Source organism: Mobula birostris, chromosome 5, assembly GCF_030028105.1.
Source record: "Mobula birostris isolate sMobBir1 chromosome 5, sMobBir1.hap1, whole genome shotgun sequence".
In the NCBI taxonomy this organism is placed as follows: domain Eukaryota; kingdom Metazoa; phylum Chordata; class Chondrichthyes; order Myliobatiformes; family Myliobatidae; genus Mobula; species Mobula birostris.
In genome coordinates this window covers 3,818,249-3,830,340 of record NC_092374.1, presented here as the reverse complement: position 1 = coordinate 3,830,340, position 12,092 = coordinate 3,818,249, and the positions used below count along the sequence as shown (strand labels likewise).

At 44.3% G+C, this 12,092-nt stretch overlaps 1 protein-coding gene across 1 annotated transcript in view; it reads left to right on the top strand.

Annotated features, from left to right (window-relative positions):
* LOC140197170 (intestinal mucin-like protein) overlaps positions 1-12,092 on the top strand; it is a 48,648-nt gene that overhangs the window by 25,534 nt on the left and 11,022 nt on the right. Inside the window, exon 6 of the mRNA XM_072257083.1 lies at positions 2,816-2,867. Coding sequence (XP_072113184.1) covers positions 2,816-2,867 — 52 coding nt within the window. The remainder of the gene's footprint in view (positions 1-2,815; positions 2,868-12,092) is intronic.

Below are 12,092 nucleotides of genomic sequence, written 5' to 3'. Positions count from 1 at the left end.
TATTTGTTGACTAGATATCCTGCCAGGCCGACAGCTGACAATATATTTATGCCATTTGCTTGATGAACAGTACAATCTGTACTCAGTAGGGCGTGACATTTACCGACATCTCCCAACACTGTCTGCCCAACGTGACCAGGTCCTCTTGTTGGCCTGAGGAGAGCTGGAGGGACCTGTGTTTGTGAAGAGTTTATTCTCACTGTGAGAAAGATTGAGCTGACAGCTCGGATCACAGAACAATACAGGCCCTTCAGCCACATGTTGTGCTGACCTCATATCTTACTCAATCCATCTAACCCTTGCCCCTGCATAGCCACCACTTTTCTGTCATCCATGGGCCTATCTAAGAGTCTCTGAAATGTCCCAAAGCTTCTGTCAGGCATGAAAGTTCCCCTACAGCCTTCCTGGAGCAAGAGTCTCATGATTCCAGTACTTGGGAGTGTTGTACTCCTGGGGCCATCAGTGCGGGTCAGGCAGCGTTTGTGGAGGGGAACTGGTTAGAAAGATTTCTCCCCTCTCTACCATGGACACGCCTTTCCAGGTAGTACTGAACCCAAAAAATTACTCCCTCTCACACGGGTTTGGACTGATATAGTCCAACTCTGATTGGGTTGTTCCTGGATGTCGACATACAACATCCAAAACGCATGATGGGTGAATTACAGAATGTTTAGAACATCAGACATAGGAGCAGTATTAGGCCATTCTGTCCATCACTCTGCTCTGCCGTTCCATCATGGCCCTTTCAACCCCATTCCCCACCTTCTCCACATAACCTTTGCCCTGACTAATCAAGAACCTATCCTTAAATATACCCAATGACTTGGTCTCCATAGCCATCAGTGGCAATGAATTCCACAGATTCACCACTCTCTAGCTAAAAAAGTCCCCCACATCTTTGTTCTAAATGGATGTCCCTCTATTCTGAGGTTGTGCCCTCTGGTTTTAGACTCCCTCACCAAAGGAAACATCCTCTCCACATCCAATCTATTGAGGCCTTTCGGTATTTGATAGGTTTCAATGAGATACCCCTGCATTCTTCTAAACTCCAGTGAGTACAGACCCAGAGAGATCAAACACTTCTCATATGTTAACCCTTTCATTCTCAGAACATTCCTTGTGAACCTCCTCTGGACCCTCTCCAGTGCCAGCTGTGTTTACATCACACAGAGAGCCTGATCAGCAGCGTTGAGTCCATACCCCTGCAGAAATCACTCTTCAGATATACCGTACATCCCAGTACTGGTACATGACACAACCCAAGACATCAACTGTCCACTTCCCCCCACAGATGCTGCTTGACCTGAGTTCCTCCAGTATCTTGTGTATTTTGTTTAACGAGCAAGTTCTGCTTAAATGTAACAAACATTACAGCATTTCTCAGTGCATTGTGCAGTCCCACCGCCCTGTGGATGAAAAAGGTTCAAAACTGACTGGGGGAAAGGAGAGAGTACAGGAATAAACAGGAGGGCAGACAGTGATGAGCAAGGTAGTGCTCAAACTCAGCTGTTCGCATTAAACACTGTGCTTTGATTGAGAACACTGAATGGAATATTTCTAATTCAGTCAATGACATGAAACCGGGTGGGATTGAATTCTGATCCTTCCCAGGCACATTATACTACACAAAGCCCCAACTGCGAATTCAATTTCTTTATTGCAAATGTAGATCATACTGTTCAGCAGATGATAATCTGAACTATTTATCTGATTATAGGAATTGTTTTAACAATGGTAATTTATATGTAGTTTTAAGTTATTGATCGTAGTTTGCTTGAAGTTTAGAATGAACTGCTTTAAGAGAGAGGTGGGAAATATAATCCCGTGTTCAGCGGCCAGTTACTTTCGTGCCTTTCCTTGGTAGCACATTTTCACCTTTTTCCAATTAATGATTTGGCTTATTTTATTTGGCTGATTAATTCATTTCTGACAGTTCCATCACTCCCCAAACCACTGACAATTCCATCTACCCTCACACTGCCCCGATCGCTGAACTGTTGGAAATATTCTTGACTGAGATGCACTGACTCTGTGCTGAGTTCCCTTTCCTTCCTCCATGGCCTCTCCCTGTTTGAGGCAGATCCAGATTTCACTGAAAATCCATATCTGTCATTTGCTGTTGTTTCCGATGAAGTCTTCCATCAGATCACAGAATTCTCCAGCAGAGAAATAGGCCATTTGCCTACATGTGGGTATGATATATATTTAAAATCCACAATGCCCAACACTTGGCCCATACCTGTCCGTGCTTAAGGATTGGTATTGTGATGCTCTGTGGTGGGGTTGGGCTTTGCCAACAACCCGCCCCAGCTTTCCTAGTGGCCAGCACTATTTATTGTTCTTGTTTTAAAATGCTGTTGTGGGATTATGGTGGGATGTTCAAATTCACTTATTGTTACATTTTAGCTTGGGTTATACAATTATTCGCATGTGTTTTCGGGTCACCCTGGCTGTAACCAGGCTGTGTGATAATCCCCTGGCCTGTCTGTAAGAGACTGAGTGGGTTCTCTCCCTGGGTCATAGTGCACGGTTTGTTCTTGTGCTTTTTGCAGTATAAACGGCTGGAAAGTTAAACAATCTTCTCTCGTCTGTCATCATGGACAAAATGCTCGCCGCAGTATGTTCGTCTGGACATTCCTGAAATGTTGTCAGACACCCAGCTTCAGCCATTGTCTCAGGCAGAGCGCCCTGGCTCTGTTTTACTGCATTACCTTGGACTCATGCAGTGTAATTATTGGGCTGTAAGGCTGACAGGCTGCAGTGGGGAAAAACAAATAACGTTATTTACATTTCAACTCTGTATTGTTCTCCTCAGTCTGGTGGCGAGGTTGTCGTAGATTCTCCCAACTGCTGTCGACATTGTACCTGTAAGCAAAATATCATTTTCAGTACTAATCATTCAACACAAACTGGTTACCGTTTGTCCCTTCAGTCTGTCCTATCCTTTGGAAGAGGTCGTTAATCCCCTCTCTGTTCTGTCCTTACATCCTTCCAGTGTATTCGATCATTAAATGTACATCTGCAAATCCTTGGCTGAGACATTCATTGGCAGTTTGCTAACAAACATTTTGAATCGCTCCTGCAAGGTTCTCCAGAGTCATGTATAAAACAAAAATGAACAGCAATACCTTAACACACACACACACTTTCACTCTCACTAACATTCTCACAACACACACACACACTTTCACTCTCACTAACACTCTCACAGCACACACACACACACACACACACACACACACACACACACACACACTTACTTTCACTCTCACTAACACTCTCACAGCACACACACACACACACACACTCACTCACACTCAGGTAAATACTAATTCACAGGTTGCAGCTGTGTGAGAGTTGTATAAAGTGCGGCACCTTGCTGGTACGAGGTCGGGGCGAGAGTGAACACAATTCCTATTTGGTCAGGAGAGTCCTAGGATTAAGTCACACAGCACAGAACAAGTGCTGCGGCCCACTCTTGTCTATGCTGACCATCAATCACACATCCATACCATCCCATTAACCATTCCTGATGTCATCCATCCCTTTGTCTCCACAGATGCCTTTTTGACCCATTAGGTTCCTCCAGAGTTTTGATTGAACCAACTTTTGATCAGTATCATAGAACATAGAACATAAAAATCTACAGCACATTACAGGCCCTTCGGCCCACAATGTTGTGCCGACCATGTCACCTACTCTAGAAAGTGCCCAGAATTTCCCGAGCTCATAGCCCTCTATTTTTCTAACCTCTATATACCTATCTAAGAGGTTTTTAAAATGCCCTAATGAATCCACTTCCACCACCGCCGCTGGCAGCCCATTCCATCCACCCACCACTCTCTGTGTGAAAAACTTACCCCTGACATCCTCTCTGTACTTACTTCCAAGCACCTTAAAACTGTGTCCCCTCGTGTTAGCCATTTCATCCCTGGGAAGAAGCCTCTGACTATCCACACAATCAATGCCTCTCATCATCGTATACCCCTCTATCAGGTCACCTCTCATCCTCCGTCGCTCCAAGGAGAAAAGGCCAAGTTCACTCAACCTATTCTCATAAGGCATGCTCCCCAATCCAGGCAACATCCTTGTAAATCTCCTCTGGACTCTCTGCATAGTATCCACATCCTTCCATTAGTGAGGTGACCAGAACTGAACACAGTACTCCAAGTGGTGTCTGACCGAGGTCGTATATAGCTGCAACATTACCTCTCGGCTCTTGACTCAATCCCATGGTTGATGAATACCAACACACCACACGCCTTCCTAACAACACTGTCAACCCACGCAGCAGCTTTGAGTGTCCTATTGACACGGACCCCAAGATCTCTCAGATCTTCCACACCGTCAAGAGTCTTACCATTACTGTTATATTCTGTCATCATATTTGACCTACCAAAATGAACAACCTCACACTTACCTGGGTTGAACTCCATCTGCCACCTCTAAGCTAGTTCTGCATCCTATCAATGTCCCACTGTAACCTCTGACAACCCTCCACTATCCACAACACCTCCAATCTTTGTGTCATCAACAAATTTGCTAACCCACTATTCCACTTCTTCACCCAGGTCATTATAAAATCACAAAGAGTAGGGGTCCCAGAACAGATCCCTACGGAACATCACTGCTCACCGACCTCCATGCGGAATACGAACCATCTGCATCCACTCTTTGCCTTCTGTGGGCAACCAGTTCTGGATCCACAAAGCAAGGTCTCCTTGGATCCCATGCCTCCTTACTTTCTCAATAAGCCTTGCATGGGGAACCTTATCAAATGCCTTACTGAAATCCATATACACTACATCCATAGAAACCATAGAAACTACAGCACAGAAACAGGCCTTTTGGCCCTTCTTGGCTGTGCCGAACCATTTTCTGCCTAGTCCCACTGACCTGCACATGGACCATATCCCTCCATACACCTCCCATCCATGTATCTGTCCAATTTATTCTTAAATGTTAAAAAAGAAACCTGCATTTACCACCTCGTCTGGTAGCTCATTCCATACTCCCACCACACTCTGTGTGAAGAAGCCCCCCCTAATGTTCCCTTTAAACTTTTCCCTCCTCACCCTTAACCCATGTCCTCTGGTTTTTTTCTCCTCTTGCCTCAGTGGAAAAAGCCTGCTTGCATTCACTCTATCTATACCCATCATAATTTTATATACCTCTATCAAATCTCCCCTCATTCTTCTACGCTCCAGGGAATAAAGTCCTAACCTATTCAACCTTTCTCTGTAACTGAGTTTCTCAAGTCCCGGCAACATCCTTGTAAACCTTCTCTGCACTCCTTCAACCTTACTTATATCCTTCCTGTAATTTGGTGACCAAAACTGAACACAATACTCCAGATTCGGCCTCAGCAATGCCTTATACAACCTCATCATAACATTCCAGCTCTTATACTCAATACTTTGATTAATAAAGGCCAATGTACCAAAAGCTCTCTTTACGACCCTATCTACCTGTGACGCCACTTTTAGGGAATTTTGTATCTGTATTCCCAGATCCCTCTGTTCTACTGCAGTCCTCAGTGCCTTACCATTAACCCTGTACATTCTACGTTGGTTTGTCCTTCCAACGTGCAATACCTCACTCTTGTCTGTATTAAACTCCATCTGCCATTTTTCAGCCCATTTTTCCAGCTGGTCCAAGTCCCTCTGCAGGCTCTGAAAACCTTCCTCACTGTCTACTACACCTCCAATCTTTGTATCATCAGCAAATTTGCTGATCCAATTTACCACATTATCATCCAGATCATTGATATAGATGACAAATAACAATGGACCCAGCACTGATCCCTGTGGCACACCACTAGTCACAGGCCTCCACTCAGAGAAGCAATTCTCTACTACCACTCTTTGGCTTCTTCCATTGAGCCAATGTCTAATCCAATTTACCACCTCTCCATGTATACCTAGCGACTGAATTTTCCTAACTAACCTCCCATGCGGGACCTTGTCAAAGGCCTTACTGAAATCCATGTAGACAATATCCACTGCCTTCCCTTCATCCACTTTCCTGGTAACTTCCTTGAAAAACTCCAATAGATTGGTCAAACATGACCTACCACGCACAAAGCCATGTTGACTCTCCCTAATAAGTCCCTGTCTATCCAAATGCTTGTAGATTCTGTCTCTTAGTACTCCCACCAATAACTTACCTCCTACCGATGTTAAACTCACCGGCCTATAATTTCCCGGATTACTTTTCCATCCTTTTTTAAACAACGGAACAACATGAGCCACTCTCCAATCCTCCGGCACCTCACCCGTAGACAGCGACATTTTAAATATTTCTGCCAGGGCCCCCGCAATTTCAACACCAGTCTCCTTCAAGGTCCGAGGGAACACTCTGTCAGGTCCCGGGGATTTATCCACTTTAATTTTCCTCAAGACAGCAAGCACCTCCTCTTTTTCGATCTGTACAATTTCCATGATCTCACTACTTGATTCCCTCAATTCCATAGACTTCATGCCAGTTTCCTTAGTAAATAAAGAGGCAAAAAACCTATTTAAGATCTGCTGCTTTACCTTCATCAATATGTTTTGTTACATCCTTAAAGAATTCAATCAGACTCATAAGGCATTGTGCGGAACCAAAGGAAATGGGGGAGATCTTAAATAGGTTTTTTGCGTCTGTATTTACTAAGGAAACTGGCATGAAATCTATGGAATTGAGGGAATCAAGTAGTGAGACCATGGAAACTGTACAGATTGAAAAGGAGGAGGTGCTTGCTGTCTTGAGGAAAATTAAAGTGGATAAATCCCCGGGACCTGACAGAGTGTTCCCTCGGACCTTAAAGGAGACTAGTGTTGAAATTGCGGGGGCCCTGGCAGAAATATTTAAAATGTCGCTGTCTACGGGTGAAGTGCCGGAGGATTGGAGAGTGGCTCATGTTGTTCCGTTGTTTAAAAAAGGATGGAAAAGTAATCCGGGAAATTATAGGCCAGTGAGTTTAACGTCAGTAGTAGATATTATTGGAGGGAGTATTAAGAGACAGAATCTACAAGCATTTGGATAGACAGAGGCTTATTAGGGAGAGTCAACATGGCTTTGTGCATGGTAGGTCATGTTTGACCAATCTGTTGGAGTTTTTCGAGGAGGTTACCAGGAAAGTGGATGAAGGGAAGGCAGGGGATATTGTCTACATGGACTTCAGTAAGGCCTTTGACAAGGTCCCGCATGGGAGGTTAGTTAGGAAAATTCAGTCACTAGGTATACATGGAGAGGTGGTAAATTGGATTAGGCATTGGCTCGATGGAAGAAGCCAGAGAGTGGTGGTAGAGAATTGCTTCTCTGAGTGGAGGCCTGTGACTAGTGGTGTGCCACAGGGATCAGTGCTGGGTCCATTGTTATTTGTCATCTATATCAATGATCTGGATGATAATGTGGTAAATTGGATCAGCAAGTTTGCTGATGATACAAAGATTGGAGGTGTAGTAGACAGTGAGGAAGGTTTTCAGAGCCTGCAGAGGGACTTGGACCAGCTGGAAAAATGGGCTGAAAAATGGCAGATGGAGTTTAATACTGACAAGTGTGAGGTATTGCACGTTGGAAGGACAAACCAAGGTAGAACATACAGGGTTAATGGTAAGGCACTGAGGAGTGCAGTGGAACAGAGGGATCTGGGAATACAGATACAAAATTCCCTAAAAGTGTCGTCACAGGTAGATAGGGTCGTAAAGAGAGCTTTTGGTACATTGGCCTTTATTAATCAAAGTATTGAGTATAAGAGCTGGAATGTTATGATGAGGTTGTATAAGGCATTGCTGAGGCCGAATCTGGAGTATTGTGTTCAGTTTTGGTCACCAAAGTACAGGAAGGATATAAATAAGGTTGAAAGAGCGCAGAAAAGGTTTACAAGGATGTTGCCGGGACTTGCGAACTCAGTTACAGAGAAAGGTTGAATAGGTTAGGACTTTATTCCCTGGAGCGTAGAAGAATGAGGGGAGATTTGATAGAGGTATATAAAATTATGATGGGTATAGATAGAGTGAATGCAAGCAGGCTTTTTCCACTGAGGCAAGAGGAGAAAAAAACCAGAGGACATGGGTTAAGGGTGAGGGGGGAAAAGTTTAAAGGGAACATTAGGGGGGGCTTCTTCACACAGAGAGTGGTGGGAGTATGGAATGAGCTGCCAGACGAGGTGGTAAATGCAGGTTCTTTTTAAACATTTAAGAATAAATTGGACAGATACATGGATGGGAGGTGTATGGAGGGATATGATCTGTGTGCAGGTCAGTGGGACTAGGCAGAAAATGGTTCGGCACAGCCAAGAAGGGCCAAAGGGCCTGTTTCTGTGCTGTAGTTACTATGGTTCTATGGTATGGTTCTATGGCACAACCTACCCTTGGCAAAGCCATGCTGACTATCCCTAATCAGATTATGTCTCTCCAAATGTTCATAAATCCTGCCTCTCAGGATCTTCTCCAACAGCTTGCCCACCACTGAAGTCAGACTCACTGGTTAATTTCCTGGGTTATCTCTACTCCCTTTCTTGAACAAGGGAACAACATTTGGAACCTTCAAATCCTCTGGTACTTCTCCTGTCCCTATTGATGATTCAAAGATCATCAACAGAGGCTCAACAATCTCCTCCCTTGCTTCTCACAGTAGCCTGGAGTACATCTCATCCGGTCCCGGTGACTTATCTAACTTAATTCTTTTCAAAAGCTCCAGCACATCATCTTTCTTAATGCCTATATGCTCAAGCATTTCAATCCACTGTAAGTCATTCTTATAATCGCCAAGGTCCTTTTCCGTAGTGAATACTGAAGCAGAGTATTCATTAAATATCTCTGCTATCTCCTCCAGTTCCATACACACTTTTCCACTGACACACTTGATTAGACCATAAGATATAGGAGTAGAAGTATGGCATTTGTCCCGTCAAGTCCGCTCTGTCATTCAATCATGAGCTGATCCAATTCTTCCAGTCATCCCCACTCCCCTGCTTTCACCCCATACCCTTTGGTGTCCTGGCTAATCAAGAACCTTATCTATCTCTGCCTTAAATGCACGCAATGACTTGGACTCCACAGCCACACGTGGCAACAAATTCCACAGATTTACCACCCTCTGACGAAAGTAATTTCTCCGCATCTCTGTTCTAAATGGATGTCCTTCAATCCTGAAGTCGTGCCCCCTTGTCCTAGACTCCCCTACAATGGGAAATAACTTTGCCATATCTAATCTGTTTCTATGAGATCCCCCCTCATTCTCCTGAACTCCAGAGAATACAGCCCTAGAGCTGCCAGACGTTCCTAATATGGTAACCCTTTCATTCCTCGAATCATTTGTCAATCTTCTCTGAACCCTCTCCAATGTCAGTATATCCTTTCTAAATTAAGGAGCCCAAAACTGCACACAATACTCCAAGTGTGGTCTCACGAGTGTCTTACAGAGCCTCAACCTCACAACCCTGCTCTTATATTCTATACCTCTAGAAATGAATACCAACATTGCATTCACCTTCTTCAGCACCAACTCAACCTGGAGGTTAACCTTTAGGGTATCTTGCACAAGGACTCCCCATCTAAATAATTGTCTGCCTGTTTATTTCTTCCACCAAAGTGCATGACCATACACTTTCCAACATTGTATTTCGTTTGCCACTTCTTTGCCCATTCCCCTAAACTACCTAAGTCTCGTTGCAGGCTCTCTGTTTCCTCAACACTACCCACTCCACCACCTATCTTTGTATCATTGGCAGATTTAGCCGCAAATCCATTAATCCCATAGTCCAAATCATTGACATACATCAGAAAAAGCAGCAGTCCCAACACTGACCACTGTGGAACTCCACTGGTAACCGGTAGCCAGCCAGAATTCCTACTCTCTGTTTTCTATCGATCAACCAAAGCTCCAACCATGCTAGAAACTTCCCTGTAATTTCATGGGCTCTTATCTTGCTAAGCAGCCTCATGTGCAGCATCTTGTCAAAGGCCTTCTGAAAATCCAAGTACACCACATCTACTGCATCTCCTTTGTCTACCCTGCTTGTAATTTCCTCAAAGAATTGCAGTAGGTTAGTCAGGCAGGATTTTCCTTTCAGGAAACCGTGCTGGCTTTGGCCTATCTTGTCATGTGCCTCCAGGTACTCTGTAATCTCATCCCTAACAACCGATTCCAACAACTGATGTCGGGCTAACAGGCCTACAGTTTCCTTTCTGCTGCCTCCCACCCTTCTTAAATAGTGGAGTAACATTTTCCATTTTCCAGTCACCCGGTACAATATCAGAATCTATCGGTTCTTGAAAGAACATTGTTAATGCCTCCGCAATCTCTCCAGCTTCTTTCTTCAGAACCAGAGAGTGCATTCCATCAGGTCCAGGAGATTTATCCACTCTCAGACCATTAAGCTTCCCGAGCACCTTCTCAGTCATAATTTTCACACTCTGTCTCTCTCATTACAATACCTCCAGCGTCTTTTTCTATTGGCCCTATATCTACCTTCAACTCCCTTTTACCCCTTATATACTCAAAAAAGCAGTTCGTATCTTATTTGATGTTAGTCGCCAGCTTCCTTTCATAATTCATCTTTTCCTTCCTAACTAATGACCTTTTTAGTTTCCTTCTGCAAGTTTTTATAAGCTTCCCAATCCTCTATCTTCCCACTATCTTTGGCTGACTTGTATGCCATCCCTTTTGCTTTTACTTTGGCTCTGACTTCACTTGTCAGCCACAGTAGTGTCCTATTTCCATTCAAAAATTTCTTCTTATCTGGAATATATCTGTCTTGCACTTCCTTCATTTTTCACAGAAACTCCAGCCATTGCTGCTCTGCTGTCCTTCCTGCAAATGTCCTTTTCCAGTCAACTTTGGCCAGTTCCCCTCTCATGCCATTGTAATTTCCTTTATTCCTCTGAAATACTAACACATTGGATTTTATTTTTTCCCTCTCAAATTTCAAAGTGAACTTGATCATATTGTGATCACTGTTCCCTAAGGGTTCCTTAACCTCAAGCTCTCTTATCTCCTCCGGATCAATGCACAACACCCAATCCAGCACAGCCTTATTAGAACAGCCACCCCTTACACATTCTACATATTCTCTCTTTTGAGGTCCAGTACTGGTCTGGTTTTCCCAATCCACTTTCATGTTAAAATCCCCAATGATTATCATGACATTGCCCTTCTGACACACCTTTTCTATCTCCTGCTGTAATTTGTAATTCACATCCCGGCTGCTGTTTGGAGGCCTGTATACAACTGCCATTAGGGTCCTTTTATCTTTGCCATTTTTTAACTCAACCCATAGAGATTCTACACCTTCTGATCCTATGTCATCCCTTTCTAATGATTTAATAGTATTTCCTATACACAGGGCCACACCACCCCCTTTGCCTACTAACTTATCTTTCCAATACATGGTATATCCTTAGACATTCAGCTCCCAATGGCAGCCATCCTTTAGCCAAGTTTCAGAGATGGCCACAACATCATACTCGCCAATCTGTAGCTGAATTTCAGGTCACTCCCTCCCTCAACAGAATCTAAAACAAGATAACAATTACTGAGGGGGATGGTCACAGGGGTGCTCTCTACTATCTGAGCTCTTCCCTTCCCTTCTCTGACAGTCACCCACTTGTCTAACTCCTGCAGCCTCGGGGTGACCAACTCCTTGTCTATCTCCTGCTCACTTTCCCTGATAAGCAGTAGGTCATCAAGCTGCAGCTCCAGATCCCTAACACGGTCTCTCAGGAGCTGCATCTCGGTGCACCTGGCGCAGATGTGACCATCTGGAAGACTGGAAGATTCCCAGGATTCCCACATCTGACACCCAGAGCAAAGTACTAATCCTGCAGACATGCTCTCTATTCCTCAAAAAATCCATGGAAAAAACGAAGTCCAGCTACCCACTTACCTTGCCGGAGCCCAAAATGAGCCAAAGCCCTCCCACTCTGACTCAGACCACTCCGACAATGACCGCTCCGCTCGGCAGTGTCTCCTTTTCACACTGGAACTTTCCCAGCTCTCCAACACACGATTGGTGCATCAGTTATAGCTAAGTTCCCACAAAGCTTTCCCCTCTTAAACTTCCCTCCCAGACCCGTGTGCCCCCTCCTCTCTCATAGCTCTGCAAC